The 24,606-nt window shown below is 41.7% G+C and overlaps 1 protein-coding gene across 3 annotated transcripts in view; it reads left to right on the forward strand.

Annotated features, from left to right (window-relative positions):
- Positions 1 to 6,441: 6,441 nt before the first annotated feature.
- The window catches only part of LOC306806927 (UPF0547 protein C16orf87), a 40,119-nt gene continuing 21,954 nt past the window's right edge, over positions 6,442 to 24,606 (forward strand). The window contains exons 1-4 of one of the 3 annotated variants that reach the window (XM_079316082.1): positions 6,442 to 6,798; positions 10,268 to 10,364; positions 12,454 to 12,636; positions 18,010 to 18,553. In XM_079316082.1, coding sequence (XP_079172208.1) covers positions 6,733 to 6,798; positions 10,268 to 10,364; positions 12,454 to 12,636; positions 18,010 to 18,128 — 465 coding nt within the window. In that variant the 5' untranslated portion in view covers positions 6,442 to 6,732 and the 3' untranslated portion in view covers positions 18,129 to 18,553. Of the gene's footprint in view, positions 6,799 to 10,267; positions 10,365 to 12,453; positions 12,637 to 18,009; positions 18,554 to 24,606 lie in introns of those variants that run through there. The other 2 variants (XM_079316083.1, XM_079316084.1) reach the window with 2 other exon arrangements.

The raw sequence follows: 24,606 nt of genomic DNA on the forward strand, positions 1-24,606 counted from the left end.
TGCTCCTGATCCTTGCCTCCCGCGGGAACAAGCCGGTCCTCTTTCACAGTTTCCTCATTGTTTCCAGATGATGAAAATGTTTTTATCTCTCGGGTTCAGTTCAGCTTTCATAGCAAATGACTGGAGGTCTGCCATTAAATACAACAGCAGCAGAATTCAGGGGAGAGAGAGGTAAAGCTCTCTCCCTCTTGCTGCCCATGGGGAGGAAAAGGCTCTTTTTACCCGTCCTGGGTGCCCAGAAGAGCCTCCTTGTTTGTGCTCAGAGAGTGGAATAAGGGATCATTCACTCAGGAATATTCCTATGACCTAATGTTACCTCCCTGAGTGGGAGCATGGGCTGTAAATCAGCCTTACTTGTGAATTGTTTTTATAGAACCTTCTTTTTTACTTTCTCTTTCACCACTTGTATGGCAAACCAGCTTCCTAATTTTAGGTGCCTAAATTAGATGGTTTGAGACTTGGGTTCTGTTCTGTTTTGGTGTTTTCCTCGGCTGATGAAGCACAAGGAAGCTGCTTTTGCTGTGTTTGATTTTATTGCATTACATACAATTATGTCTTGAGCCTTTTTTTCTGTCTTTACTATTTCTTCTTTCTAACAAGCTTTTGCTTGCTATAGTGTTTTGTTTCACTAGTTGTTTGCTCCAGATCTTATTCTATTTCAAGGGCAATATTTTTCAACACTTGCTTTGTGCTTGTTTAAAAATAATTGCTGCTTGAGGATTTTAGTCAATTCATAGTTAACAAAATAACAGAGATGGGATTGTTTTTTTGCTGAAGGAACATTCTTGAGGTAGTGCAGAAAGCTCATTTGTTTTTTGTTTCCAGTCATTGTACTCATTTTACCGAGAGCTTTTTCTTGTTTACTGTTCAGTTTGTGAAGGCCACATGGAGTGTTTCTGGCCCTGCTTGTCCTCCCTCCAAAATTCTGCCCACAGAATAACCAATAGAGTGCTCTGTTAGAAATTCAAGTTCCAAAAAGTCCATTTTTGTTTACTTGAAGCTGCAGTAACTGTTCCAGGACATTGCATCTGATTTTTTTCCCTCAATGAAACGTCAGGTTTTGGAGCCTGTATGTTTTGACACTTTACTTTTAAAGTTGTTCTCAGTTGTGTATCTGGAAAGCCAAGTGTTCTCTGGATCTGGCAGTTTGATAATTAACAGTATCATGGTGCCTTTTCTCTGGGTTTTGATAAAAAGTAGTTCAGAAGAAAGTATTTCAAGCTGTGGTAAAACACGTCAAGGTTGGATTTACCAGAAAACCAGATTGAATTTTATAGTAATCTTTTATCATTACCTGTTATGTTCAAATTATTTTAAATTCTACAATTTACATTCAGTGGATACAAGTAGACTTCCCAGGTATCTTAATTCAAGTATATTTCATGATTCCTTAGAAATCAAGGTTTAATGCTACCCAGACCATTAAAGATGAATATTTGGATTGTAACTTGGAAACACTAATTTTGCTGGGGGAAGAACACAAGTTAACCTTTGCTCTTGGTCCACATGGTGCTATTCCACCCCCAATCCGCCCCCCAGAAAGAGCTGGCGTAGCAGAAAGTGTCCAGCCAGCACTGCCCCCGTGTCTCTGGTTGGTCACCCACAAGGAAAGGTTCAGGTCCCCTGACATCTCTGGTTCTGCACTGGTGACAATCCAAGCAAGCCTCAGACCCTGCTTGCAAGGTTGGTTAGTGTGTAACACAGGCACCTCGGAATGAGGCTGGACATCTGCACTTGCACTTGGCACAAGCCAAATGGTTTTAGTAAAACATTGGAAGAAATGTATGGAAAACTGGAATTCAGTAGTCTGGGTGATTTCTTAGAAATGCACACAGGAAGTAAATGAGATGAAACAAAGCCTTTCCATGGTAAATGCAGTATGAAAAGAGGTGTTAAAATATATCTCTCTCTATACATAGTACATGTATCTCCAAAGGTTATTTTAATACAGATGCCTTCCTGAAAGTAAATAGTGTAAGATGAACTTACAGTGTTGAGGCAAAGTTGTTCCTAAATGAGTGTGCAGATCATATGAACACTAGTTTCAGACAAACCAGACACTGAAAGTGGACAGTGCTGCTTACCAAGGTTCTTTGATCTCCATGTCACATTCCACCTTTAGTCATAAAGGCACAGGCTGCTTTTCTTGAACTTATAAGAAACAAAAATTATGAATTTTGTGTTTATGGTGCCGAGCTAGGGATACAGAACAGCAGCAGATGCATAAATACATAGGAAGGTAGATGGAGAATAAGGGTGATAAACAGACTAACAGCTGCTGTCGTGTTCCCATTCTGACAGACCTCCAACAAGCTGCTCTGCCATGAATAGTTGCATGGTTTAAACCCCATGATTACAATAATGACATGTGGTAACTGGGCATTCATTCTGCTGCTGCTGTTCCATTGAAATAAAGACACTGGGTAGAAAACTGCTCTCAGTAGCTTAAAATGCCAAATGTTTTTAATGGTATTTAGGAATCTTTGAGCACACTAAGTAAATGGAAACCATTAGGTTTATTCAAACAAGAAGAGCAAGGTTTTCTGTATTCTGTGTTGTACAAGTAAGGAGGATGGGTTTTTTTCCTGTGGTCTACTGCTCATGGTAGCAGTTCAAACTATAAGGAGCACCTTCAGAGAAATTATTGTTTCTACTGTTCTTCAAACTGAACATAAAACTTTAAGATTTGGTGCAAGGTTCAATGCAGTCAACTGCAAAAGTTCCAGTTAAGTGACTTCATACCTTAATGTTTAACAACTCTCATTATCTCATGATAAAGAAAAAAACCCTGAAAAACAACAAAAACCAACAAAAAAGCCCAGCCTCGGATTGAATGTGTAAAGTTATCTATTGAGTTCTCTTCATAAGAACTAATTGAAAATATGCTCTAGGAAAATACTGTAAGCTTTTGTTGAAACTATATTAATTGGTAGTAACTGAACTGTTCTGAACACCATATAGATTTCAAAAAAGTTTCCCACAAAAAAGCCTGATATGTGAGAATAAAATGTTGGAAGCTTTTTTTTTTAGGGAATAGTAGGTACTATTGCTATTAAATTGTTTAAATTACTGATAATTTAAGAAAAGCTTCTTTCTAAAATTTGAGGCTACAGCCTTTTTTCTCAGGCAAGCTTCAATGTGCCCAGCTGAGCCAGAGGCAGGAGCCAGCCTAAGCCTGGGCTTCCTGAAACCAAGAGGCATTAATGCTTAACAGCATTGTGAATTAAAAAATGCTTTGTAATTGGGTAACACTCAATATTCAGCTGTACTTGGAGAACAAACCAACATCTGTGCTGCTTAAGTGTTGGTCTTGCTCAAATTCAGAGTAATGGGATCTCAAAGGGATTGTTAGGCACGACTTTGGTTCCCTAAGAAAGGACTCAGAGGGGACTCACCCTACTGGTGAGAAACACAGTAACATTATTAAGTACCACGAATCATTGTTATTAGCAAAATCACCAAATCAGAATAATAAAATAGGATTTAATAATTGTCTGCATAATCAGTGTATTTTTAATGCAGTACTACTTCTTGCCAGTTGAATGCTGACATATTACAACTTCAATTCCTTAATGGTAACATCGCAAATATTATCATCTAGCCCTTCCTATTATTTGTAATTTTGCTCTCATGCATCCTAATCTTCTATTTTAGATATAACTTAAAAATTCTCTAGATAGTAGTCTGGCTGTGGAAAGAATAATATCCCTGCTGACTATAGGGGAACTGATTAGGAAGTTGTTGCTTAACCAGGATGTATTTTATAACCTTTTTGACACAAGGTTGCACAGCTCTTTAGGAATTTAATTTCTCAATTTGCTGTGTTTCGTTAACACATTGGGGCTGACAGGACCAAGGCTGCCAGCTCTCCCAGGGGACACTCCAGGAGAGTAGGATGTTTCCAAATTGCCTGCAGTGCTCAGCAGAAATACAGCTCAGGAGTGCTTCTCCACCCTACTCTAAGGTGGATTAGATGCCTGAATTGTTCCTACTTTGGAGTCTTTGTTTCCTTGTAAAAATTATAGTTGCACACCAAAATGCTGCCATGTGCAGGCAGTGGAAACATCTCAGCCCAGCTGGAGTCTGTGGTGACACAGCAAAGAGAAGCCATCAGGCACTTACAAAGTCATGTGGGGCTTTTCATAAGATAGAGAAATTGCATCGTTTTTTATTTTCTATTTTAAATTGGTGTAAAACATATTTTAAATAAGGCTTGGTCCTGCAAAGGGCCTCAATGTTAAGAGAGAAAGTATCTGTACCCTTAAAATGGTATTTGTTGTTTTTCTCTCAGTGCTGGATTAAACCTCTGAAATTATGTAAAAGAAATGGGGTTTCAGAACTCAAAACTAATGTGTTAAAAATTAACATGAAAAACACGTCTGGTAAATCAGTTTTCTAGCTAGAAACTATCTTGTTTTCATTCCGTAAGGAAAAAAATATTGTTTTTATGGACTAATTGAACAGCTGTCCCTGACTACTGTATTTGCTCTATAAAGAAAAGCAGGGTATTGTCTTGTGTATTCATTAATTAATTTACCAGGCACTGTCACTATACTCAGCAGAGCCCCCTGCTGTTAAAAATCCTCCTCAAATATCCTTCTATGTTTTCCTATGTCTGGACCTTATCAATTAAGGAAAAAAAATTAAAAATCCAAATGCAAACTCAAGGTCCTGGTTGCATGGATTTATTCTGGATTCAGGAATGAAATCTGGATGTTGTGCCTACATAGAACACGTTTGCATTTTGGCAGCAGTCACAGTTTATATGGAAAATAAACCTGGCTTGTCTTTGTGTATCTCTGGAGAAACACCTGCGCCAACGGACTGGTACAGGCTGGAAAAAATATTCAGGGAGAACAGGGAAACAAATCCACTCTCTGAGTCATAACTTAAATGCAGAGGAGGAAAGGAAAAGGGCAAATGAGCCAGTCTGGTAACTGTGTACAGAGCCAGAAACCACAACACACAGGGACAGCCCAGTGCTCGCAAGGACAGAGCAGGACGTTCTCCAGGCTCAAGGCAGAGACTCATGGAAGAAAAAAATAAATCAACAGGTTGTACTGGCCCAGGAGAGGACATTGCAAATGATGCTTGATCCTTTATTCTTCATACTGTATTGGCAATAAGGATGGAGAGGGCTGGCGTGACAGTCTGGAGGATACTCGGACATAAATGCAGTTTATGTGCCAGACATTCGGGCCCTGCCGAGACAGCTGTTCCTGCTGCTCTGCTCCTGGTCCGGACCGTGGTCTGGCGGCAGCACACAGTTGTCTGAGGGATTGTACTTGAAAACATCCCATTTGTGAGCATAGTCCCGCTCAGAGGCCTGTCAGACCACTCTTGGACCACCAAAGGCACCGGTGCGGCAGCAATGAACATCCCTGTCTGCTCTGGGCTCAGATGGAGACCAGACAAGCGGGGTTTGGTGCTTCCCGGCACGGACATTTCAGTCGGGCTCCCTCATCCCCGCTCCCCTCACCATTCCGGCTCCCCTCACCATTCCCAGTTCCCTCATTCCCGCTCCCCTCACCATTTCCGCTCCCCTCACCATTCCCAGTTCCCTCATCCCCGCTCCCCTCACCATTCCGGCTCCCCTCACCATTCCCAGTTCCCTCATTCCCGCTCCCCTCACCATTCCCGCTCCCTCACCATTCCCAGTTCCCTCATTCCCGCTCCCCTCACCATTTCCGCTCCCCTCACCATTCCCAGTTCCCTCATCCCCGCTCCCCTCACCATTTCCGCTCCCCTCACCATTCCCAGTTCCCTCATTCCCGCTCCCCTCACCATTCCCGCTCCCCTCACCATTCCCAGTTCCCTCATCCCCGCTCCCCTCACCATTCCCAGTTCCCTCATTCCCGCTCCCCTCACCATTCCCGCTCCCCTCACCATTCCCAGTTCCCTCATTCCCGCTCCCCTCACCATTCCCAGTTCCCTCATCCCCCCTCCCCTCACCATTCCGGCTCCCCTCACCATTCCCAGTTCCCTCATTCCCGCTCCCCTCACCATTCCCGCTCCCCTCACCATTCCCAGTTCCCTCATCCCCGCTCCCCTCACCATTCCCAGTTCCCTCATTCCCGCTCCCCTCACCATTCCCGCTCCCCTCACCATTCCCAGTTCCCTCATTCCCGCTCCCCTCACCATTCCCAGTTCCCTCATTCCCGCTCCCCTCACCATTTCCGCTCCCCTCACCATTCCCAGTTCCCTCATTCCCGCTCCCCTCACCATTCCCAGTTCCCTCATTCCCGCTCCCCTCACCATTCCCAGTTCCCTCATCCCCCCTCCCCTCACCATTCCGGCTCCCCTCACCATTCCCAGTTCCCTCATCCCCGCTCCCCTCACCATTCCCGCTCCCCCGGGCCGTTCCCAGCGCGGCCGCCAGGGGGCTCCGAGCGCCGCTCGCGCGCAGCCAATCCGGCGGCGTGGGCGGGGCCTGCGGCTCGCGCGCGGGGGTGGGCGGGGCTTGTTCTCTGTCGGGGGCGCGCGGGGCTCCTCCCGCCGCCTCTCTCCTCCTCTGCCGCCTCTTCACTCCACCTCCTCCCGCTCCTACCTCCTCTCTCCTCCTCTGCCGCCTCCTCCCGCTCCTTTGCCGGCTCCTCACTCTACCTCCTCCCGCCTCTCTCCTCCTCTGCCGGCTCCTCACTCCACCTCCTTCCTCCCGCTCCTCCCGCCGGCTCCTCCCGGGGCGGGCGCTCCGGCCGCGGCCGTGTCAGCCCAGCCACGGCAGCAGCGAGCATGTCTTCCAGTCGGGCCAAGAAAGTGAAGATGGCCACCAAGTCCTGCCCCGAGTGCGACCAGCAGGTGAGCGGCTGCCGGCGGAGCGGGCTGCGAGCCCGTGTTTGTGTGAACTCAGTGGCTGTTGCCTTTGCAGCCTGTGCATGGAATGTGGGTTGAACACCGCGTCCCCCTGGCAGGCTGGTAGAGCAGCTGCATTGTGCTGAGGGGTTTCTGCGCGGCTGCAGAACCTCTTGTTTGTGTCCTGGCGTTGTTTAAGTAACCGTGTGATCTGTTACAAACACAGTGAACCGGTGATTGATATAATGCGGCTTGCCGTTCGGGTGGCTGGTGTGCCCAGGGCTGGGTGGCAGAGGGCTCGGGGAGGTTCGGAGGCAGCGGCATCGAGCCCTTTGGTGCAGCCGGTGCCCGGCTCTCCGGTGCCCGTGCGAGCTGTTCGTGCCCCTCTGCGGTCCCTGCTGTGCACAAAATGGAGCTGCTCACGCTCGCACACTCAGGCTCGGCTGCTGAGCACCGTGCCGTGTCAGGAGCCTCTTTCTCCGTGCAGGGGATGGTGTGAGTGTTAAAGCCGGCGGGCTCGTTCCGAACAATGGCCCGGCTGCCGCGGGGCTCGGCCGAGGGCAGCGCCCGCCGCCGGCACTGCGGGCACAGCGGCGGCGTGTGCCCTGGAAACTCACCCCTCCACTGCTTGAGCCACGCTGAGGAAAAAACAAAAACACTCATACGATTTTTCTCTACTTGCGTGGCTTTGGAAAAAATCACATTTTTTTTGTCCAGGCTTGCATAGTTTTTACAGTATTCCTACTCATCCTGGCACAGCGCTGAGCTGTGTGTGGGCGTCCTTTCATGTTTTAACCAACAGATCAACCGCTGCAAATGCACGTTAGGCACGTCACTGAAATACTATTTCTGAGAAAGAAACCGTGTGCCAAGTTCTGGTTATCCACTTGGTGAAAGGAGAAACGAAAACGAGGGAGAGGAGTCATATATGAGAGTGCTGATGTTTTTGCTTATTTTGGCTTCTAAAAATGAATGTAATGCATGTCGAGCAACCAACAATAAGTAAACAAACATTGCAGGCTTTTTAAGCTGATGTGAAAACTGTCACTTTGTTCTGCACTTATATGCATGTAATGGATTTTAGTTTTTGTCACTGTAGATTTTCTGTTAGCAGCTCTTCTGTGGCTTACATGGATTTTACGTGCTTATATGTCCTGCCCTGAAACACATTGCTCGTAGGACCTTGTTTTCCACTGCCAAATATTTGAGAGAGAGCAGGGAACTAAGGCCTACAGTACAAATCAATGCTTTGCAGATTTTGAGGAAAGTCTCATATAATTCTTATCTGACTGTGTCCTGTACTGGTGTTTCTTAAATTCTTCCATAAACAAGAGCTTAGCATTTGTTTCTGATTTTTTTCAGTAGAAGTGGCATGCATGGAAATATTTAGACACCACAATTATTGGAGCGAAATATTGAGTAACACTTCTTAGACTTCAAAACATTTTTCTGTTGTAATTTAGATAATATATCATATTTCAATATTTTCACAATCAAAGCACAGCTCCATTAAACTGAGGAGCCTGAAGTACTTGCAGTCAATCTGAAGAAATAATTATCACTTCTTAATTTAGCATCAGGTAAAATGTCTTGTATGAGAAAATTTCCTTTCTGTTAGGAAAATGTTAAACAGTGTGAAATAGTGTTAAGGACTCTGTTGCCTTAATTATGTTGCAGGATGTTATCAGTGTGGGTCTTCAAAGGATAACTGATAGGTTTCGGTGATAAACCCCTTCCCCCAGGCCCCCCACCCTCAAATGGTGCACACCCCAGTGCTAAACCTGTAACACGAGAACAGTATTGTTCTTGGGTGGCTTTGTTTTTTTGTTTTTGTTTTTTTTGTTGTTTTTTTTGTTTTTTTTTGTTGGTTTTTTGTTGTTGTTGTTGTTATTGTTGTTTTTAGGTCAAGGCTGGAAAGGTAATTATTGGAGAGACCCAAGTGTTCAGAAATGGATTTAGCTGGAATTCTGTATCACCTTATTTTGGGAAGGAAACAAAAATATTGCCCCCACAACCTTAAGAACACACAAATTATCTGGGAGATAGTGGGGCTTCAGTACTGTTACACTGACACGAGCAAGGAAACAAACGTGCACACAAGCCTGCTAAATTCTGACCTTTAAAGTTCAATAAACCTTTCTGGGACTCATTTTTATTATGTCAGTGTCTCCATAAACGGAGTTAAAATCTCTAGTTCTGCAAAAGCTATATCAAAAAGTCTAGCTTTTTGTAGGGTGAAGTGCAGGCGTTCAGATGGGCCACAGAAAGTAAAATAATTTCTTTATTCTGAGTCACAGGCAAGTTCCCCTTTACAAATTCACATTCTAGTTTGGCAGGGTTTTTTTGGGTCAGTAGAGCTTTGGAACTTGATTCTTCTCCACGTCTGGTTAAATTGAGGCAGCTGGCGTTCTGTGCTCCTGTTTGTTACAGTGGACATTGGCAAACTTGTGGTGACCTGTCTTAAAGAATTACATTTGAGAAATTACCTCGTGCCTTTTTCCCCCACGATCGTGCTTCAGCATGACTCCACTTTAATGTGTGTTGTTTAATCTCTTCCAGATCTCTGCCTAAACTTGCTTTGATTTGTTTTCAGTCTTAAACCTAATCAAAGCAACATGGTATATTCCTTACTACTCGAAAACATCTCAACAGATCTTGGCACTACTGTCATGAGTTTTTTACTCTATCAGTGTTGGTTTTTAAAAATTGCTGTGAGTGGATTTTTGTTATATTCATATTAAATGTGGCGTTTCTTGTTTTACATTGTTATTTTCTGGGGGAGCATTCAGCTGCTGCCTGCTTAGCTGATCAGAGGCACAGTATTCTCTCCAACTCCTGTGCCTGCAGTCTGGCTGGGCTGGGTTATTTGCATTTTGAATTAACGAGGTCCTGCTGTACCCACCCGGCCTTGTGTGCAGCGCTGGAGCTGAGCGTGCTGCAAATGCATCTGTTTTGCTTCAGGCTCTATTGTGCCTCTGAAGCTGCTCCTCTCTAAAGGAGCTGCTTTCAAATGCTGCTGAAAGTGAATGCATTCACAGCCTACTGACGGTTTTAACTTATAATTATTTTTTTACAAGTAGAGGAAGGAAAACTGGAAATGTCTGACTGATTTGATGGCTGATATTTGAAAGCTCTGTAGAGAAATTGCAATTCTATTTTAATTCAGCCTTCCTTTAATGCTCTCTACTTTTCCCCACCCCCTTCCTGTCAGTCTGGGGAAAAATAGTGCAAAGCAATCACAACAGCTGTACATTTCAAGCTTGATTTTTAACAACTGCATGAAGAAAAGGCTTTACACCAGAATCTGGTTTTATTATGTTTAAATACAGTAACAGGACATAGTTTGCAGTACAGACTGAGTTTGAACAGTTATCTCTGAGGACAAAATGTGAGTTACTAAGCGTGTTTTTTCTTCATAGGACAGGAGTTTTGTCATAATGTGAAATTATCTGAAAAATGTGTTTTGTTTTCCCAGGTTCCTGTTGCATGTAAATCATGTCCCTGTGGCTACATATTTATCAGTCGAAAACTCCTGCACGCTAAACGTGCTGAGAGGTCACCACCCATCACAGGTAATGCTGGCAGGGGGAGAAGGGAGCAGCAGTTCTTCCCCTTATTTCATGGAGACAAAAGATAGTAACTTACTTCTCTGTGTAAATTAGCTGTTATCAGTTCACTTTCCCTTGAATTTATGAATTTGAACTTCGAGTATGTGAATTTTTCATGCATTTTGAGGAGAGGAGGAAAGCTGGTGTTTTCAGTCTTCCTTTGTACTCGTGATTGTTGGCATTTATTCTGTGTATGTTCTAGCTGCACACATTGATCACTGTGCAAAATAACCCCTTACAGAATGCTTTGTGTTGGTCCTCTTTTGAAGCTAAATGTGTGGAGGTCCAAAAAGGATCTGATTTCAGAGCACATGCTGGTTGAAGCTGGGTTTTCTGAAAATAAAAAATTGGTCATAATGTTTACTCTAAGACTGGGTGGATCTTGCTTATCTCTCCATGATTAAATTAAATAGTGGTTTTTTTTTGTGCCTAACTTATGTGTCTTTTGTTGGTGGACACAGTAAGAAGTCAGTTGAATGTGCTTTCTGGCATGAATAGCATTCTCCTCGTGTTCATTTATATCACTTCCTCCAGTAGTAGGAATTAGTCAGAGAAAGAGCTTGACAGGGAAGGTATATATTAAAAAAAACAACAAAAACCTGACCAAAACCCAACAAATATCTGATCTATAATATGTACTTTTTAAAATCATCTACCAGACCTACAAAATGGAAATCAGCTATTTGATGTTTTGCATCAAATGTTTTGAAGGACAGCTGTGGATTGCCACTTGCAGGAATTAGGTGCAATTATGCATTTATGAACTGAACTTTCAAGGTGGAGGAGGTTAAGAAATGTTTGTGGTAGATTATAAGTGTTGATCAATTTTCTTTCCTCTTCTTCCTTTCTTTGATAAAGTTGTTTACCAAATGAAGCTGAAGGCCATAATCTGGTTGTATAACTCAGCTTTGTACAGAGGAAATGCACCAGGGAAGGCAAAATGAATATATGCTGGGGGCCATCCTGCTGGGAAGCAGCTCTGGAAAGTGCTTTCTGCTCTGAGTGTGACCAAGCACTGGCAAAGGTTGTCCCAGAGGCTGAGTCTCCACCCTTGGATGCACTCAAAAGCCCTCTGGACATGGTCCTGGGCAGCTGGCTCTTGGTGGCCCTGTGTGAGCAGGGGTTAGACAGGGTCTGAAGAGGTTCCCCTGCCACCTCACCCTGGTTGTGACACTGAAATACAGGTTCTGTGTGAGAATTAGTGACTGCACCCTGCTGTGCAGCTTGTGCTCCATGTCTGTACAAGATTAATGGGACAACTGCAGCCAAAGGAAATCAGTTCCCCAGAGAGATACAGTAGGAGACTCTGTGTGTCTGTATGGTGCTCCTAAGGGAACCACAACTTCTCCTAGAAAAAGTTGTTCAGTATTTTCAGCAGTACAACTACTGTGCTGCAGCCTTACAAATGTGCAGCTAATCCATGAGTGTGCTCTGGTGACTGTACTATATTTGGTATCCAAGCTCATTAATTCATACTTAGCTTCCAGATAAAACTCATGTAAATACTCCTTTCTTTTAATGGCTTTGGTGTTTGGGAAAGCCACACTCCTGTTCAGCAGTGAGCATGAGGAGGCCTTGTCACAGGTTGGATGTGGTGGGACACGTTCACTGTGTTGTGTGGTGTTTACTGACAGCATTTGATTTGTCTGAGCAGCAGCAATGTTCTCATTGTTAGTGTCATAAGAAGCCCAGGTGCTGTGGTGTTTGCTGCATGATCAACTTTTGCTAGTGGAACAGATACAATGTCAGATACAAGTCTTAAAGGCTGGGGTGTGTGCAGTTTGTGTTCCCATCTTATTTGGGAAACAGCTTCTTGTGTACCAGCAAACATCTCATGCTGCAAAATGTGTTTGAAGTAATTAGAGTTGATCCTTGGAATGAAGAAGTGAAGTGTCCTTCTGGATCTGGCACCTTAATTTCTGCATGGATATTGTGCAGATGCAATTTTTCTGTAAAGAAAAGGTTGATTGGGGAGGGGGGTAAGCATTAAGAGTAAATGAAGAACAAAGGTGAGAAGAGCCCTGGATCATGCCATTTCTGTTCATTTGCACAGAAAACAAGAGTGAGGCCAAAAGGAGGCGGACAGAGAGAGTTAAGCGAGAGAAGATAAACTCTGCAGTAAATAAAGACTTAGAGAACCGAAAAAGATCCAGGTCTAACAGCCATTCAGATCATAGCAGACGAGGAAGAGGAAGACCTAAGAGTGCCTCAGCAAAAAAGCACGAGGAAGAAAGAGGTATGAGAGCTGGAGAAATCTTTTCGTTGGATTTTCTATTTGTATCTTTTTTAATCAGTAAACCTTTATACAATTCAAACTAGACTAGTTCATCCAGTACCTGATGCCTTAATGTGGGGAAGGGCCTGATTTGCATGTATAGAGACCTCTGGTTTTATGTTTCAGTGTCTGATGAAACTAACTACAAAGATCTAAATCTGTATTTTTAGCCACTGTATCAAGTTTCAACAAGTAGGTTGAAAGCCATTGGACTGAAGTGTTAAGTAGGTTTTTTATTTTGGTTGTTTTGTTTTTGGTTTTGTTTATTTTTTTTTAATGTGCTGCTGCTCTGTCTTTGTGCTGTCTCACAACCATATAATGATATCTGTTGTCAGAGAGAGGACTAGGATGGCTGGATTACTTAAAAAGTTTCTTGAAACCTTTTGGAGGGCCAAAATAAAAAGGGCATCTTGAATCACTATTATGACCTGAATTTTGGTCCCATATTTCTGGAAGAAAGAATTCTTCCTTGCCTGTTAAGGTTCCTTGGTGACCTGCTGCTCTTAATCATTATACAGTAAAGAGGCTGTTTCTTAGCTAGAGTAATTCTAGAACCCCACAAGAGTGTAACTGTCACTTAGGGCTCCTCTTGTTTTAAGAGCCTAATGACACTGCATTTGCTAGCTGTGTTTTTGGAGATCATAATGTTAGACCTGAATTATGAATCCAAAACTTAGCATGGGCTTCAGAAGGTTGGAAGGCTGATAAAAGAGGAATAATGAGACTTCATACAAATATTCAGCAAATATTGTTCCTAAACCTCCTGAAGTCTTGAAGTATATCATGTGTCATAACTCACAAATGCAGTTATTTTTTCCTTTCCACCTTAAAAAAAGGGTGTTAATCTGTGTTGATAATTCCTTTAATTTCTGATTTTTCAAAACCAATTTTGATATCTCTGCTGTTTAATGTAAATCTGTTTCTTAATGTTTATTTCATGTAAAAGCCAAGTATAAATTTGGCTTTGTTGGCAGTTTTTTATTGCTTTCAATGTGGGAAGAAGAGATTTCATTTATATGTAAATGTATATTTTCCAGATGGCAATTTCTTTACTGTAATAGAAATGCACTTTGTAGTATCTAATCTCCTCACTATTGCATATGGCTTATTGATGTTTGAAGCTTCCCTATTTGTTACTGACCCAAGCTGGACTTTGTCTGGTATCTTTAGGATCCTTTCTAGGCATTTAGCTGCCAGTCCAGTTCACAAACAGCCTTGAGTTTAAAATTCCAGCAAGCTGGTTGGGTTGCCCTATAAAAGTGAATCTTCTGTCCCCTGACAAAGAGGAAAGCAACATAAGCAGCCAAAGGAAAACATCAGTTTTCTTAAGACATGTTTCATAGTTTCCAGAAAGCAAGAATTTGACAGCAGGAGGCATATTTAGAGAACATGTTTTCCTATCCAAAACTAGGCTGAATGTTTGAACCTCTTGCTGAAACTCCAAAGTGTGACAATACTGCTGTGCCTTGAGGCAGAAGACTGAGGCAGAGATCTGAATATAGTGGGATCTTGGCATAAAAGTGTGCATGGTGTACCTTTTCTTGGTGTTTTCTTAAAGTTTAATCTTAGTTGATAAGGTTCCCTCATCATCTTGTGCTGTTTTTGCCAACCCTTTTCCTTGCTCTTGTGCAGGCTCTTTCTTCCTCAGCCTCTTGTGCAGGGATTTGGCTCATGCCCATTTGTCATTGTCTTTGCCCCAGTGCAGCTCATCTTATTGTTCAGGAGTAAGTAGGCTTAGAATTACTTGTAGACCACTCTGATGATTATCAGGCAGATTAAAAAAAATTGATATGTAAGGCTGCCATGGCTATAAAAATAAATTCAGCAGGGAACTCATCCTTTTTTAAAGTAATTACTAAATCAAGTTAACATTGACCCACCTTTTCAAGTTGCTTACAAAATTGAATCTACTGTGTGTGGAGTAATTAGCAAAAATTTTAGAAATGTTACTCCTTTACCATGTCTGCTGTTTGATAGTGTTGTGTATATTAAGCAACTGTAATTCTACTACAATTAAGATGTTTTTTGTCTGAGTGGTTGCTAATCCTTGTAGCAGTGTGTGTGTGTTGAAAGTCAGCTCTGGAGTGCAAGGTGTCAGTATCTTATTTCCTTGCATGTTGTATGTCTTGAGGATATTTTGGGTATGTGTTACTTGCCACAGAGGTTGTGCTTTTGCCCCAAAGACTTGAAAATAAGCCACTGTTTGCATGGTTGTTTAAATATTTGTAGGTAGAAAAAGAGCAGACAGAAAACACCTCAGTTGTATTAACATGGAAGAAGATAATTTGTACATTTGAAGAACATCCAGCTGTGAAAATTCCTTCCTAAGGACCCTGATGACATCTGTAGCTTTGCTTCCTTGCTTGCCATGCAATTCCATGCACAGTGTGCTTGTTCCCAGTTGTCTGTGCCTTTGACTGGTTCTTTTGTGTCCTTCGTGACTGGCTTACATTAAAGCAAAGAGCTGCAGCAATTAAGAATAGAATAAGCAAAAAGGCTTTTCAAAACAAGCTATTTTCCCTGCAGATTTAGCAAGAAAGAATGGAGGGGGAGGAAAGAGGAAGCAAATGTAGATGGAGGGGATATGGCAGTACTGGGACCCAGAAAATTATCCTGTCACATGTTTCAGAGCCATGTGATGACCCTGGAAAACAGGAACTTCTCTCTCTACAGCCTTGGCTTATCAAAATTTTCACTTGATTTCTTTGTCAGATGTACTACAATGTATTTTGAAAGTACAAACACTCCATTATAATTTGACTCTGATTTTGTTGTGGAGGTGTGTTCTTTGTTTTACTGTGTGGGACTGTGACACACAGCTAGACTGGTTCCCAGGTTGCCTTGATATCTGGGTAATAACCCTGCTTGTGTTTGTTTGTAAAGCAAACAAAAACCCTTATATACTGGAGGAAGTGATATTGGTTATTCTGAAAAGGTTACCAGCACTCAGGTCCCAGTAAGAGTAGTAGACTTGCTGAAGCAGACTTAGCAAGCCAAATCTTCATAAAGTTATATACACACATTTCAGTATCCTTATAAAACTTAAGCTGGATGCATTTTCTTGACACAGGTTTTCTTTTTCCAGTGTTTTCCAGCTGGATTACTCACACCTTTTCTTGCCCAGTGTGCATATTTGAAGTAACATGCCGTCTTGAAAGATGAATCTGCACAAAATGTGTGAAGGAATCATATATGTGATTTTAACAGTGATTTATAATCACTGTTTAAAGGCTGCACAATAAGGGGCTTGCAGGAGATCTGGAGTTTCCAGAGACATGATCCAGAAAAACTAGTTTTGCCTAAATATCCTCTTAGTTGTTTAGCAAACTCCCGAGTTTTTAATGTCTTACAATAGAGAAATGGGTCAAAACTACTCTGAGATAAGACTGAAGTGGAAAGTTTTCAGGGTGTCTGTGTAAGCTGTGATATCCTAGGAGTAGTGCATGATAAAATGTCATGCAGGTGTGAGCTCTTCACTTGTTACTGATGAGAATTACAATTGTCCTGAGTATGTGTGAAGCTTGCACTCCTGTGTTAATCCTTCTTAGTCTTTGATATCAAGATTTCAGTGAGCTGAAGTCTCAGAATAAGGCTGGTCTGGGAGGAAGGGAAACTAAGAAGTCCACAGTCTGTTAACGGCATCAGGGTGTGGTGCAGGGCGAGTATTTTTGCTTTTGCTGGCTGCTGATATGTTCAAGTTGTGGCTGGATTCGTTTGGATCAGGAAGTATGAAACAAGGGGTGGGGCTTAGATATGAAAATAGAAAAGGTTAATGTGGAATAACCAGTGTGTGTAGTGTCTGTGCTCAGAACAACTCCCAGCATTGTTAATTTTTAAATGGTGAGAGGGAGGAAGTGGAGCAAGCCAGAGTGTACATACAGAAGCTGATTTGTCTTAAACTGCAGAGTAGGACTGGCAGCAAAACTCACTTTCAAACTCATTTCAAGTTCAATACACTGGAGGATATTGCCTTGCATGGCCAGGAAGTCAGCAAAAAGCTGGTTTCTGCTGTTTCTGTATCGGTATTACATCAGAACACAGTGGTAAAGGATTTTGGAGTTTTTCCCACTTAGCTGTTGAACACAAGCACTTGATTTCACATGTGAGGCAATCTGCTGGAGCTCTCTCCATGGCTGTGACACAAATGTGAAGCCAGATTTAAACCATTGTTATGAATGTGAACCCATTGAAGGGTAGCTGTGTGGGTAGGTGGAGATAGGAGATGCTGGGGTTTTTTCCTGTGCTCCTTTTCTTTGGCTTTCCCATGCTAGTTGAGGTTTTGAGGTGGAGCAGCTGCCAGAGTGGACATGTGTGACTGTGTGTTAGTGAGACAGAGGGGTCTCTCAGGTGAGCTTTGTGCTGTGATTGTAAATGAGTCCAGGCCACTGTGCAGCCTGGGTTAGAAGTGGAGTTCCACAGCTGGAAGGTCTGAATCTATTTCTCTTTTTCTTCTGTCTACAAGCCTGATCTTCTGCTGATAACTGTTTCTTCATTGGCTTTATTTTCTTAAGAATTTGTATCAGCTACCTGTGGCTTGCTAAACTGGGATAGAACTAGCCATGATCTGGAGGAGGTGGTGTTTATGAAAGTGGTATTTCTCAAATTGTATTATTTTATGAATTTTTGCAGTGTAACTTAGTTTATTTGAGCACTGCAGTACAAAAATTTTTATGGCTTCCTGCTGTGTGTCTGTGGCATTGAAGCAAGCCAAATCAGCACAGGGAACTCATGGGCTTTTACTTGCTCAGTGAGGTGTTAGGTTTGTTCTACAGCTGGGATTAAATGGAAAGTCTGCAGTGTGGGAAGTCCAAAAATGTGCATGATGATAAATTTGGAACCTGACTTCATCCAAATATCTGCTCTTTGGCCTTTGCCTTTGTCACTGTCATTAAACCCATGGGTTTCTTTCATGTAGTTGTAAAGTTAGGGGGCAAATCTTGTGTTTAATGATGGTATTGTGAAATAACTGTTTTTTGGATGTGAAGTGATTATGTAAAAGAAAAAACCCAAACCACTAAAAAAAAACCCAACAAAACCCAAAAAAACCCACAAACGTGAAGGAACACTTGAATACTTGTTTATCTTTATGTTAACGACTCATTCTTCCTTTGTTAAAGAAATTCAGTCATGCTTTGGACTGACTCATTCTGTGGCTCTTCCAGCACCTTTGTGTGCCTCTATTACTTCCTCCTTTTTCTCACTCCCTCTGTGCATAGGAGTTGATTGTCTAACTTCAATTCTACTACTTCACATAATTATGAATTTCTGTGTAACTTGCATTAACTCCAAATAATGGAAAAAATCATCTAATAGTGACTTTTTTTTCTTCTACAGAGAAACAAGAAAAAGAAGTTGACATGTATGCTAACCTTTCAGATGAAAAGGCCTTCGTATTTTCAGTGGCCTTGGCGGAAATAAACAGAAAAATTATCAATCAGAGACTTATTCTGTAACTTGTGAGCACAATCTGATGCAGTTTTATGCAGGATGGCTAGCAGATTTCCAAGGTGCCATGGACTCTCAGAAAGTGTGTTGTCTGCACCAACAAGGACCTTAACATTTCCTGTTAAATTTCTACTCCTGTTCTTGGAAATCGAATTCTGTCTCCACAAGTCAGAAGGAAAGTGGCCACAAGATTGTGCTGTGAAAAATCAGAGAGCCTGGAAGACAAATGCTAGACAAATACACAGAGAGACTGCACCCATTCCAGAGCACTTCTTTTGAATTTGCTGCCAGAAATGCAATATTCTAAATATTTTCAGAAATAAATGATTTTCCTTTAAAATTATATATTTCAGATTTTTCAGCTATATTGCAGTTTATGTATGTACAGTTCACATAACTTTTTAATAAATTGATATTCCAGTATTTTATTGAACTGAGAATTAAGTACATTTGTGATAATCAGGGGTGTGTTGGTTTTAATCTTCTTACAAATCTGGTATTCATCCTAGGTATGACTTCAATTTTACATTTTTAGTAGCTGTGATATAATTCTGGAAGAAAATTAAAGTGGTTTTATTTTGGAGGATTATTTTGTTAGACAACTTCATATTTTTCATTAATTATCTCTAGAAAATAATTTCTTGCTCCATAGAGTTGTCTTTTAAAAATCACATCCTTTGGCGATCAGACTGCTGAATTTTGAGAGCCAAGCACTTGTTTTGTAACAATTATTTGCTGAGTATGTGCCTTGTCCAGCTGGTAAGTTCTTGTCTCATCCTCTTTGTTGGCCCATTATTTACTGGAGAGAGAGGAGGAGACATCACAAATGCAGATCTGCAGTTGGCATCCTGTGACTGGTGTTTCCAAAACAAGAGGATGTGGTAGTTTTACTCCCCATAACTTTTTTTTGTCTGACTTTTAAAAGCATAATACTTATTGGTATTGTGTTTAGATTGCTGACTGTAAATACCAAAGCAAAATCTCCCTGAATGTGCAAAAATGAGCTGTTTTGGTAGCAATAGTTCTGTGTAAGACATTCAACAAAGTAATCTTCCTTGAAGTGGTATAGTGCAATTTCAGCCAAAACTCTTCCTGGAGTAACCAAATGGGGACTTTATTTTAGCAAGAAAAAGCCCCAAAGCCTAAAGCTGTGTAAAATCCTGAGGGAGGAGGTGTAGGAGATAATTACTTTCATAAAATCTGTCACACTGGGGTTTAGTCACCTTTCATTTGCTGTATTCTAGGAGGGGGAATGGAACTAAATGTAATTTTCTCCAGTATCACTGGTGCTTTTCAATATCACATTGAGTAATGAGAATTGCCTAATGAGGTTCAGCTACAGAACTGATCACTGAGTGGAAGCCAAGGTGTTTATTAATAAAGCTGGACTATTAAATACTGGCTGATTATTAGTTACTGATTAACAGAAGGAGCTGTGATAGCTTCAAGTTAAGCCACAAGGCACTGATCAAATGCAAACTGTGTAAGTAAAAGCAGGAAGCATGCAAAGTGGTTTTTACTTCTTAACTCCTAAGGAATAATTTGCATCCTTATTAACACTGGATGAGAGAGATGGTGTGGAAATGTGCTTAAACCACTGAAACACATTTGTCTTTATTCCAGTAAATGAGAAATTGCAAATACAGGACCTACTTCTCTGCATCTCTGCACTTGTGCTTCCCAGAGCTGTAGCCTGGTCACAGATATCAGTAGTAAGGACAGATAGGTCAATCTTAAGGGTAGAGAATATGTTTGCATGGTAAGCTGTTAAAGTGAAAAAAAGGGAAATTCTGACTTAAAGACATGATCAGGCTGGTGTTTGCTCCTGCTGCTGGAATGAGATGTGCTGTGTTGGGAAGGGACAGAGGGAGCTGCCAGTGCAGTCTCTGGTGCTCTGACCTGCTTTCCTAAGGGTTTCCATCTCTTCCTGCTCCTGCAGGTGGAATTGGTTACTGTCAAAATTAAGGTTGTTGCATGTGAGAAAACTGTTAGTTAATTTCTACATTTAGATTGGTGCCTTTTCTAATCAATACTCCTGAAAATCACATTTGTACCTCTCAAATGTGTGAGGCCATTTTTTCTCCTTCACTGGTGGAGACTCTCCTGAAACAATGGTTGAGTTCTATTTCTGTATTTTTTCTCTTTGTACCCAGGTCTCCTCTATCATCTCTTTCCCACATATCCTCGTGCTACTTTTCTTCCCCTGAGAGCTTCCAGTTTCTTTGAGAAAGCTGTGATGGAAGCAGGTGGCCTTGGAAACACCCTAGGGAGGGAGAGGGTCTGCCAGGGGATTTGGCAAAGCAAGAAATCTGACTTTCTCTACCCACTAACCAGAAACAAGCCATTCTTTCCTGTACAGACAGGACATTTCAGCCTCTTCCAAAAGCCCTGGTAGCTGTGGTGTGCCAAGACAGATTTCTTGGAACATAGTAACTGAGCTGGAAAGCATCTGCTTTGTACAAAATAGGCATCAACATGATGGATCTCAAGAGCTCTTTCTTCTGTGTTAGAGATGATCCATGGATGAAACACTGCAAATCACTGTAGATTATAATTGTAAATTGTATTTGTTCTTGGTCTACGAAACTAAAATAAAGCCAGTGCCAGCTGAATGATGAAAGAGTAAAATTCTATGTACTGCAGCTCTTGCTTGCTTGGAAACTGCATAGTTTCTGAGAAGCAAGAATAAATATGGTAAGGCTTCAGGAAGTTGCTTACGTGCAGGTTTTTTTGGGACTCTAGTTTCAGTGTAAGATTTTAGGCTCTACCTTTGACTATCATTGTGGTTCAGGCTGACTTCATTTGTTTCACTTCATTTTTTGTAACTTTCAACTCACACAGAAAAATAGTCTTTCAGAAAAAGTTAATTAGGCTGCAGTTTTTTAATGAACTAAAGAAGATTAAGTACCACTGCACCTCTGTACATGTTGACTTGCCTGACTGGATAAACTCGTGAACTAAATAGTTTAGATTGTATTGGAAGCTGTCTGTAAACAGCCTTTTAACAAGATGTGCTTTCTGTCACTTCTCTGGTTGTTTTTTTCCCCCCAAAGATCAGTGCTTCCAGTGTTAATAGCTTTGTGTAACAGCATGTCTGACCATCAAGTGGGCTCAGAGTTCAAATTTTGGCTTGAGATTCCTCTGCATTTCCTCTGCTCTGCTCCTAGATGGCAGCCTTATTCTAAACAGCTCACTGGTGTTCAGGCATTTCACCACGCACTCCAGGAAGAGGGGAGGGTTTAGTTTTCAGTGGAAGCAACCTGAAAGATTATTTTTTCTTTAGAGCATCACTCCTACCTAACATGGGAAGTTAAGATCCTGCTCATGGGTGTTACTGGCTGTCTGCACTGAAACATTGCTTCAGCAGTTGTGTGGGACATCAGCTCTTGAGGTGTGAGGATTTGTCAGAACCAAAGAATTCTGAACTTTAAATTGGCAATCAAATAGAAAATTATTTAAGGAAACTCCATCTCTCCTGGAAGTCCCCTGGAAGTTTTCTTTGGTCAAGTTTTGCAAACATCTTTTAATTGTCAAGTTATTCTTGTTCTGATACTGTTATAGTTGATTTTAAAAAGTTGAATTTGGGGATATTTGCAGATTATTATTGCCCTGTGGTTGGGCAGGATTTATTGAGAAAGACTGAAAATGAGATACTGACTTTGAGTACCAGTTCCCAAACAAGGTCTTTAGGCTGGTTTTACATAGTGCTTTTTGATTTTTTTCCCCTTTTGTAGTTTTCCTAGGCTTTGGGGTTTAGAGTGAACCAATGCCCATGTAGGCTCTTAGCAGCTCTTGTTCCTTGTATCTGGGACTGCACTACCAAGGATGTTTAGTTTCTTACTGCCTTACAGGGCATGGTGCTTGGCTTCTGATAACCCTTAAGGTATTGACAGCCTGTGGCTGAGCAGTGCAAGCAGAAAGCTGTGTTAAGCCATGGATTAGTTTGGGTCTGTTTGAGGAGGATCTGTGTGTGCATGAACATGTGTTGTAGCCTCTGGGTGCAGCTGTGCAAGTGCCTTTGTTTGCATGGGGAGTGTGTTCCAAGCACATCTCATGGCACTCTGCACTGCCAGTGCTTGGAAGTGCTCTTGGGAAGCAGGATGGACATGGCTTTTACAGCAAAATTGACCTGGAAGATTCTTCAGCTGTCAGTGGGTGTTTGGTCTGGGCTGCTTGTAGCAGTCTTGGGCTCAGTCCCAGCTGTTCCCCTCCACAGATCTCCTGTGCCTCACTCTGGGATTATTATGGACACACAGCAGAGCCAGTGCTAACAAACAATGCTTTCAGGTGAGTCTAAAATTTGTCCTTCAAAGTACTGACAGTGCTGTCAGGTTTTTTGTAGTAGGCTCCTCATTAATTTCACTGTGGATTCTGGCAAATAACCTCTGGCAGATGTAACTGCAGCATTCCAAGGTGCTGCTTCCCCCAGTTATGTGCCTAGGCTTTAAGGAGATTGCCACTTTGGTTGCACTGGTGGTAGGACAGCTCTAATAAATTAGAGAATAATTTTATTTCCTCTCTTTTTTTAGGTTACCACTATCAAAACAGTTTACAGAATTCCAAGTCTGGTTGTCTTAATGTTATAAATGATTAAGCAATTTTTTTGGTTGAAATAAAGATCAGTTTTTCTGCATTATGGTAGATCAGACACTGTGTGATTTCCACAGATACTGTGAGTTCATAATGATCTAAAAATATCTGTGAATCAATGTACTCAAGTGTTTGGGTTTTTTTTCCCTGCACTTATTTTAAAAGGGTTTCTGGCACTGCCAGCTGTTGGTTGAGATGTGCCATCCAAGCAAGAGGCAAGGAATTGATTAGGCAGGAGGCAATGAAAGTGGATAAATCTCTGTATTTCTTTTTTTCTGCAGAAGAAAACCTAAACCTGCTTTCACCAAAGTTGTTTAAAATTTCAAGGCCAGAACACGGTTCACGTGAATCTTTTGGTGTCATCATGCAGCAATTCCCCAAGAAAAGGTTCAGGTACCTCTTCTCCATCTTCCCCTCACTCCCCCCATAAGTTGCTTTTTTTGGGGCTTCTTAACTTTGTACATCAAACATGAGCTCTGTCTTCATTTACTGCCTTTGGCCTTCTGCTATGTTTTATTTCTCTCAATTATAACTTACTAATTTTGTTAATAGGAGTTAAGAATGAAATACTATTTTTAATCCTGGACAGCACTGAGGACCATAAAATGCTGTTAAGAACAGTGAGTGTTCCAGATACCAGGAGTACAAATATTAATAGTCTGGCAGTTTACCAACTTTCTGTGGCTTCTGTTTTGTCTTGGAACAAACAACTTATGAATATTTAATAAAAATATCATGCTAATAAAGAGAAACTCTTCAGACTGAGGTCAGAGTTGCTTTATTTTGAGAAGTTGTGGAGCAAAATGTGTGTGTGTGTGTGTGGCCATGTGAGCAGGTGCAGGGATGAGAGGGTGGAGTCTCTGCTCTGGGTCCAGCTCCTGGTTCTCAGCATCACCAAATCAGTGTTTCAGGGTCAGGGAACTCGCTGGAGCAAGAGGTGTCCCTGGAGTTCTGGTTTTCTGTAAAATGAATAAATACTTTTACTGGCACAGCAGTGTGTAGTGTATTTGAAAATAGTGTTGATTGGTGGAGTTGACTTCTTCTGATGTGTTAAAGGACATTTTTAAGGAATGGCATGGAGTTTATTAACAGCAGAATTCAGGGATCTTTAGATCCAGACTTGTCATAACCTGCCTAAGAGTGCAGCAGGTATGAAATCTATCTGTGAATCCACACACAGTGTCCTGGAGGTGGTGCAGGTGTTGTACAGAGTCAGAGGAAAGGCACAGGGGTAAGAAACTCTGGAAAAGAGCAGCTGCTCCTTGTGCATGAGCCTCTCAACTGGGCACTATGAACACTGAAATGCTGGTGGGTAACCTCAGGTGAATGAAGTTAGAAAAAGGCTCAACTTGTTTAAGTTCACTGTGGAACTGTGGCTTAAGGTAAAAGTGCCTTTTATTGTTGCTTTCTAGAACAATGAAGGATAAAGACTGTTTCCTGTCATCTCAGAAAACTGACAAAGATCTTTCTTCTTTAGGACAGGGCAATTGCAAAGAAGGAAAAGTGATGCAGTAAGTTAGCAAATGCTCAAGACAGAGGTGTATTGAGTCTTGGCCAAGTACTGATTCAGAACCTGATCCTGAGGTAGTTTTACCTCTTCTTATGTTGACAATAAAGAAACTAAATTAGAAACTAGAAAAAACCATGTTTTTTAATTGCACAACTAGAATTCCCTTCTAAACTGTGTGAGCAAGTTTTAAGAGTAGAAGATGAGCATTAGAATTTACTTTTAAGATTTTTTTTTTCTATGGCAGTTGTTGACACTGGTGAAAGGTTTTCAAAAAGGCACTTTTAAAACAAACTTTTTATTTAGCTGAATGATCCCAATCATTATTTTTAACACTTACAAAGGAGAATGTTTAGAAAATAGTACCTCAAAGCAGTGTAAAATGGGCT

This window comes from Erithacus rubecula (genome assembly GCF_903797595.1).
Source record: "Erithacus rubecula genome assembly, chromosome: 12".
NCBI lineage: Eukaryota > Metazoa > Chordata > Aves > Passeriformes > Muscicapidae > Erithacus > Erithacus rubecula.